We start from the raw sequence: 8,343 nt of genomic DNA, 5'->3' as shown, positions 1-8,343 counted from the left end.
TTCATTTGTTCTGGGGTCTTTGGGGTAGGCATTTTGTGAAGCAGCACCAAAGTCACCAATGTATTCTTTTTGCATGGATTTTTGTTGCATGAAATTAAAACTCTCCACAATTTTAGTAGCATCTGTCGTTGACAAAGAAAGAAAAACATGGCAGTCCAAAGCTTTTAAACCTGCCTGACGCCTTAATAAACAGACAACAATAGGCTGATGAGAGATTTTCAGTAGATAATTGTTTTTCTTTTCCAGAGTAGAAAAGAGTTTGTCTGGAGACCTAACAATACGTTTCTCATCAAGAGGCATAAAAGCAAACTGGGTCTTCCGTGTATTGTTCTTGTTTATCGTAAACTGAACTGCTTCCATGTAATTGATCATATTAAAATCATAATGAGTATTTTTTAAGAAGCTTCCACTACCAGATCCATTTGAAGTTAATATGTCTAATCCTTTGTAGGTGATTTGCATGTAGACTTCGGCTGGTGATTTGGTGACTTTCTTGTGGAAGTTGAAGTAATGCTCTTTCAAAGGTTTCTGTATTGATCCCAATCCGGTGGTTCCTTTCGACAAAGTAGAGCAGCCCAGGTAATGTAGCGTGTAGGTTAGATCCGACATTGTGCTCTGGAAAATAAAAATAAAACTGAATTAGTGACATCCATTTCTGAATATAACGAAGAAAAAAAAATAAACCATCATCAACAACACAGGCACTGAAGATGATTACAATGGTGATGGCATTATTATGAGGATGATGACGATGATAGTGACCATGATGATGGTATCGATGATAATGATGACAACAACTACGAGGGTGACGATAATGGCGTTGGGGTACTCAGTTTGATAATTTTTAAAGTACAAATGTCACACTTTTATACGTGATGCATGTTTTATGTATGTGCATGTCTTGTGTGTGCATGTGGAGTGGATATTTTGCCAACTTGATAATTATTGCAGCTGTTATTGTTATTGTTGCTGTTGTTCATGTTGATATTATGTAGCCCCAGCTCAGCAGACTAATAATACCTAAGTGTTATTCAACAAGCTACTCCTAAACTAAGTATTTGTTAAGAGAAGAAGGGAATATTTTCCTCATATTTAATATCTACTATTAAAAATCCTCATATTAATAACTGTTATTGGTATCTACTATTAATAAGGCAGTGAGCTGGCAGAATCATTAGCCCGATGGGTGAAATGCTTATCAGCATTTCATCTGTCTTTACATTCTGAGTTCAATTTTTGCCGGGGTCAACCTTTCCTTTCATCATTCCAGGGTCAGTAAAATAAGTACCTGTTGAGTACTGGGGTCAATGTAATCAACTAGCCCCCTTTCCCTGAACATGCTGCCTTGTGCTGAAATTTGAAATCTATTTTCTTATTTCTTTACCGACCACAAGGGGCTGCACACAGAGGGGACAAACAAGGACAGACAAACGCACTTTCTATGGTCATTCAAAACCGTCCAAAGGTGGTCGTGCACATCTTTACATTTCCCCAGTCACCCCGCAAAGCCATTAAAAAATCAATAGAAGTGACATTTTTGTGAATTTTCTATCCAAAACCCAATCAAAATGCCCGAAACTTGATACGCCAATTGAACGCCAGCTAGCTGTATGTGATTGGTCGGAGATTTGGACAGTACTCACGTGTATGTGCGCACACATGCGGCTGTATATGCATGCACTAGCACTATGACCTGGCGTTGCCGGGTCATAGTGCTAGTACTATATATAACAATACAATATTGAGCTCTCATATTAGACAAATTACCAGTTGGTTTTGTATCATAATTTGAGAACCAATTTCACCATCATCAGAAATGGGTGAAAGGAATACTAGCATGTGGGCTCTTTGTTACTAGAGCAAATGTGTGTGTGTGTATGTGTGTAGGTATATAGATATCACATGAACAACCAGACTACCGGATGTAGTTATACATCGCTGGTCACAATATGCTTTGTGGAGACACATAGCCTAGTGGTTAGAGCAGCGGACTCACGGTCGAGGGATCGCAGGTTCGAATCTCAGACCAGGCGATATGTGTGTTTATGAGTGAAATACCTAAGCTCCACGTAGCTCCGGCAGAAGGTAATGGCGAAACTTCTGCTGACTCTTTTGCCACAACTTTCTCTCACTCTTTCCTCCTGCATCTTGCAGCTCACCTGCGACGGACCAGCGTCCCGTCCAGGTGGGGAACCTATACACCAAGAAACCGGGAAACCGGCCCTTATGAGCCTGGCATGGCTTGAGAAGGAACAAACAAACAAACAATGTGGGCTCTTTGTTACTAGAGCAAATGTGTGTGTGTGTGTGTAGGTATATAGATATCACATGAACAACCAGACTACCTGATGTAGTTATACATCACCTGTCACAATATGCTTTGCATTGTTTTAGCTCTTAAATTATGCCACCCAGCTGGCTAGGTGAGTAGGCTAACATTGCTCTTGATCGTTAAGGCTAGTCCACCACAAGGTTACCCATTTACAGATGGGTGGACTGTAGCAACATGAAATGAAGTGTTTTGCTCAAGAACACAGCACACAGCCAGTAGGCCCCCATATCTACGGCCTTAAATCGCCAGGCCTGGTTGGCGTTTGTGAGAGATGCAGCATTAAGGATAAATGAAGCCAGCTCAACCCACCCCGGGTGAATGCTTTAAAAAGAAGAAGAAGACACAGCCAGTATGGAATTCAAAACCACAATCTCATGATTTTGATCGCAATACACCTAATTGCTAAGCCATGTGCCTTTACAGACAACACAGACCGACAGACATATCTCACAAAATGTAGGCCAACATGTTGCGCATGCCAATAGGGACAAATTGGCTAATAATGAGGTCAAACAAAAGAGTATTAGAGAGAGGGAGAGAGAAAGAGTGAGTGAGAGAGTGAGTGAGAGAGAGAAAAAGAGTGAGTGAGTGAGAGAGAGAACGAAAGAGTGAGTGAGAGAAAGAAAGAATGAGTGAGAGAGAGAGAAAGAGTGAGTGAGAGAGAGAGAGAGAGAGAACGAGAGAGAAGGGGGATAATGAATGAAAGAAAGAGATACAGTAAGAAAAAAGAAATTGTGTGATTGAGACAAATTTCTTAGGTTAAAATAGAGGATAAAGTTTGCTTTTTTTTTTTGTTGTATTTTGCAAGAATGACTGCTTGTATAATGTATAAATGTTTCTTTGTTGTAACAGAAGACAGAAATTAATCCACTGAGGTTCCTATCTATAACCAGCAGTGAGTAGATATCAACAGGCTTCTTACCAACAACTAGTGTCACCTTTGAGTGACAATTACAATCTAGGAAAGAACAAAAGCATTGTGAACATTCTAAGGAAATGTCAGTCACCCAGCCACAAAGGTGCCAAGCTAAGCCAGCCAGCCTAATGGCCAGGCCCTGTCATCCTGTGTACAGTAATGCCTTGATATGTGTGTTAATTTGTTCCTGGAGACTATTGGTAAAGTGAAAGTAGAGCAATAATTTCCCATAGTAAAAATGTTATATATTGTAATTCCCAGAAAAATATTTTACCTACAAAATTTGAAATACTTACTCTTTTACTTGTTTCAGTCATTTGACTGTGGCCATGCTGGAGCACCGCCTTTAGTCGAGCAAATCGACCCCAAGACTTATTCTTTGTAAGCCTAGTACTTATTCTGTCAGTTTCTTTTGCTGAACCGCTAAGTTATGGGTCGTAAACACACAACCATCGGTTGTGAAGTGATGTTGGGGGGGGGGGACACATATACACACATACATATATATATATATACATATATACGGCAGGCTTCTTTCAGTTTCCGTCTACTAAATCCACTCACAAGGCTTTGGTTGGCTATAGTAGAAGACACTTGCCCAAGGTGCCATGCAGTGGAACTGAACCCGGAACCATGTGGTTCATAAGCAAGCTGCTGACCACACAGCCACTCCTACTTGTTAATAAATGGCACTAAAACAACAGTAGAATGTAAAGAATATTTTATGTAAAGTAAAAAGAATGTCAAAGATCATTTATAATAAATAAAATATAATTTAGGTGCAGGAGTGGCTGTGTGGTAAGTAGCTTGCTTACCAACCACATGGTTCCAGGTTCAGTCCCACTGCATGACACGTTAGGCAAATGTCTTCTTCTATAGCCTCGGGCCGACCAAAGCCTTGTGAGACGGAAACTGAAAAAAGCCCATCCTATATATGTATATGTGTTTGTCCCCCCAACATCGCTTGACAACCGATGCTGGTGTGTTTATGTCCCCGTAACTTGGCAGTTCGGCAAAAAAGACCGATAGAATAAGTACTAGGCTTACAAAGAATACGTCCTGGGGTCGATTTGCTCAACTAAAGGCGTTGCTCCAGCATGGCCGCAGTCAAATGACTGAAACAAGTAAAAGAGTAAAAACAGAGTAATTATAATTGTTTTCTGAATCACATTCACTCGCACTCGACTCATAAACAACATCACTCGCAGATGCAATCGTCGATTCACAAGGACTTGTAGACGGACTTGTAGGCTTCTTCTTTACAAAAAAAAAAGCCAATAGTTGTTCACTTAGAGGAAGCTTTTTTCACTCTCTACGAATTTCTCAGTAACATGCAGAAGCTTTTGTTATGGTAGTAGAAACTTTTGCACACACAAAATGGCTTTTTATATTTATCTCTCTATATATAAAGCTGAAGTTGCCTGTGTATGGCAGGTTTGGTAGCCTTCAACTAACACTCTCCTCTGAGACCCTACGGCGCAAGTTGACCAAAATTGAGAGTATGATAGAAGAAGGCTTGCTCTTCCTTCCATAGAAGGAAAAATTCAAATTGAACCACGTTAATCCCAAAAATTATTTACATCAAAAAGGTGCTTTTTTTCTATGAAAATCCCTATCTTTTACGATTTTTTTACAGCTGTGTCGCCAATTTTCGGTGTATTTCAACCAGAAAAATGTTTGCTTAAAGAGAATAACAAGCTACATAATACAAAATTTTTACTTTTCAAAAATTCCAATTCTAAAAGGTTGAAACAAACCCAAGCAACGCCAGGCGATACTGCTAGTTATAAAATAAAACTCAAAAACCTGGGATCTTGTAAATCAGGTCCTTGTAAAGTGAAGTATAACTGTATATGTATTCTCATACATATGCACAGCTACTAACCAACAATAGCAGAGAAACAAAGAGGAAGGCTGCCCTTTAGGCTTTTAATGACTTCAAACATAAGTCAAAGAAATAGCTGCATGAAATCCATTGACATTTGCAAAACAATCGAGTCAGTCATTTTGATAGGCCTCTTGGCAGTTGTGGAGGGGGGAGCCATATTTATTCCGCTTTCATTTTTTTCCTTGTTATTATTCATTTATGTGTAATGTATATAAATACTTTTGTAGTTGTGTTAATAACACTTTTCTTCAGGTTATTGAATATAACCGAAAGTACATACAAATAGATACACTTACATACTTAGTCACTCACTCTCTCTCTCTCTCGCACACACACACACACACACACACACACACACACGTTCACTCACCATACACATTTTACATTTATTTGCTTTCATTTGCCCAGTGTGTTCAGTTATACACCTTTGTTAAAATTTGTACCATGACAAAAGATATGTTCTGTAGTACATTTATGTATATTATTTGTGTTTATCTATCTATCTATCTGTCTGTCTGTCTGTCTGCCTGCCTGTCTGTCTGTCTGTGTACTTACCTGTGTGCTTATACATGCATACTTGTATGTATGTATGTAGGTGCAGGAGTAGCTGTGTGGTAAGTAGCTTGCTTACCAACCACATGGTTCCGGGTTCAGTCCCACTGCGTGACACATTGGGCAAGTGTCTTCTACTATATCCTCAGGCCGACCAAAGCGTTGTGAGTGGATTTGGTAGGCAGAAACTGAAAGAAGCCCGTCGTATATATGTATATATATATGTGTGTGTGTGTATATGTTTGTGTGTCTGTTTGTCCCCCCACCCCCTCAACATCGCTTGACAACCGATGCTGGTGTGTTTACGTCCCCGTAACTTAGTGGTTCGGCCAAAGAGACTGATAGAATAAGCACTAGGGTTACAAAGAATAAATCCCGGTGTTGAGTTGCTCGATCGACTAAAGGCGGTGCTCCAGCATGGCCACAGTCAAATGACTGAAACAAGTAAAAGGGTATGTATGTATGTATGTATGTGTGTATGCATGCATGGATAGATGGATGGATGGATGGATATTCATCTTCTACCTAACCATCTTTTATATCCCATCCATCCCTTTACTGGAGAATATGATCAACCAGATCAAGCATGTGAAATAGAAAGCATTTTTCTACAACCTCGCAGATTTCAAGTATTTCAAAATTAAGGTGTATAAAACTGTTGTGTGTGTGTGTGTGTGTATAAATGTATGTATGTGTACGTATGTATGTGTGTATATGTGTGTGTCTTTGTGCCTGTGTTTGTCCTCCAGCATTGCTTGACACCTGGTGTTGGTGTGTTTATGGCCCCATGACTTAGTGGTTTGACAAAAAGAGACTGATAGAATAAGTACAAGGTTTAAAATTAAAAAAAAGTACTGGAGCTGATTTGTTTGACTAAAATTCTTCAAGGTGCACACACACACACACACACACACACACACACACACACACACACACACAGACACACACACACACACACACACACACACACACACACACACACACACACACACACACACACACACATTTCAATATAGCCTTGGTGTCTTCTTTTTAATATAATATATATTAAGCCATAAGCTGGCAGAATTGTTAGCATGCCAGGTAAAATGCTTAGCAATATTTTGTCAGTCTTAATGTCTTGAGTTCAAATGCTACAGGGCTCAGCCTTGCCCTTCATCCTTTCAAGGTTGATAAAATGAGTACTAGTCGAGCACAGGGGTCATTCTAATCAACTTACCCCTTGCCTTCAAATTGTTGGCCTTGTGCCAAAATTTGAAATCTATATATATGAGGAGGAGGCCCCCCACCTTCGGTCATGAATGACCATGGTATTGCACCTAGAAAGTTACCTTCCTATTTCTTTACTACCCACAAGAGGTTAAACACAGAGAGGACAAACAAGGACAGACAAACGGATTAAGTTAATTATATCGACCCCAAAAGGACAAAAGGCAAAGTCGACCTCGGCGGAATTTGAACTCAGAACGTAGCGGCAGACAAAATACCGATTTCTTTACTACCCACAAGGGGTTAAACACAGAGAGGACAAACAAGGACAGACAAATGGATTAAGTCAATTATATCGACCCCAGTGTGTAACTGGTACTTATTTAATCGACCCCAAAAGGATGAAAGGCAAAGTTGACCTCGGAGGAATTTGAACTCAGAACGTAGCGGCAGATGAAATACGGCTACGCGTTTCGCCCGGCGTGCTAACGTTTCTGCCAGCTCGCCGAGGCACAAGTCTGGGCAAGGTTGTTTATGGAAGACCAGCAGTCACTCATGCATACCGGCCTCCCCTCTCCATGCCACCGATGTTATCCAAGGGACAGGCAAAGGCCGCTACAGCTTGGCACAAGTGATGTCGCAGCTCGTTTCTACAGCTGAATGAACTGGAATAACGTGAAATAAAGTGTCTTGCACAAGAACACAACACACAACCCGATTTGGAAATTGAACTCACTACCTTATGGTTGTAAGCACGACACTCTCACCACTGAGCCATGCGCCTTCACATATAGAACCCCTTCAGTCACGAATGACCATGGGATTGCACCTAGAAAGTTACCTTCCGAGGCACAAGTCTGGGCAAGGTTGTTTATGGAAGGCCAGCAGTTGCCTATGCATACTAGCCTCCCCTCTCCACACCACTGATGTTATCCAAAGGATAATATATATTTATATATAAACACTTGATGGTATTGGTAACTATTGAGATGATTGTTCATGGTAAGGTTAGTGGCAGTGGTGGTTGTGGTGATTATGAGTCATCAAGGTAGCCTACTGCTTGGCTTTGGAATGCTGTCAAACAAGGTGTGAAAATAACGATCTATTTATGTGTGTTTATATGTAACTGTGTGCTTGTATTTATTTGTTTGCTTCTATTTGTCTGACATATGTAGGTGTGTATGTGTGCACATGTGTTTACATGTGTGTTTATATGTTTATTATTGATGTATGCTGGTATGGCTTAGTGTTTAAGAAGTTTATTTTGCAATCCCAAGGACATGGGTTTGATCCTACCACATAGATTCGTGTGTCGGTGAAGGATATACTTTTTACCACAAACTCAGATCAGTGCTACTCTAGCTTGCAGTCTCCATAGTCTATGCTGAGAAATGACCTGATCTAGATTAGGTTTAGGATTAGTGTTTAGGTTTGGGATTCGGGTTT

General features: G+C 40.2%; 1 protein-coding gene and 1 long non-coding RNA gene across 2 annotated transcripts in view; one reads left to right on the top strand and one right to left on the bottom strand.

Moving 5' to 3' along the window:
- The window catches only part of LOC115224895, a 2,397-nt gene extending 1,777 nt beyond the window's left edge, over positions 1-620 (bottom strand). The window contains exon 1 of the mRNA XM_029795852.2: positions 1-620. This exon is cut by the window's left edge and continues 1,777 nt beyond it. Coding sequence (XP_029651712.1) covers positions 1-609 — 609 coding nt within the window. The 5' untranslated portion in view covers positions 610-620.
- Positions 1-7,418, top strand: part of LOC118768001 — a 21,583-nt gene extending 14,165 nt beyond the window's left edge. The window contains exons 2-3 of the long non-coding RNA XR_005003925.1: positions 2,930-2,940; positions 7,408-7,418. This is a non-coding gene — a long non-coding RNA (uncharacterized LOC118768001). The remainder of the gene's footprint in view (positions 1-2,929; positions 2,941-7,407) is intronic.
- The last annotated feature ends 925 nt before the right edge of the window (positions 7,419-8,343 follow it).

Source organism: Octopus sinensis, linkage group LG26, assembly GCF_006345805.1.
Source record: "Octopus sinensis linkage group LG26, ASM634580v1, whole genome shotgun sequence".
In the NCBI taxonomy this organism is placed as follows: Eukaryota; Metazoa; Mollusca; class Cephalopoda; order Octopoda; family Octopodidae; genus Octopus; species Octopus sinensis.
The sequence above is the reverse complement of the archived record's forward strand: the minus strand, read 5'-3'. Positions and strand labels throughout refer to the sequence as shown.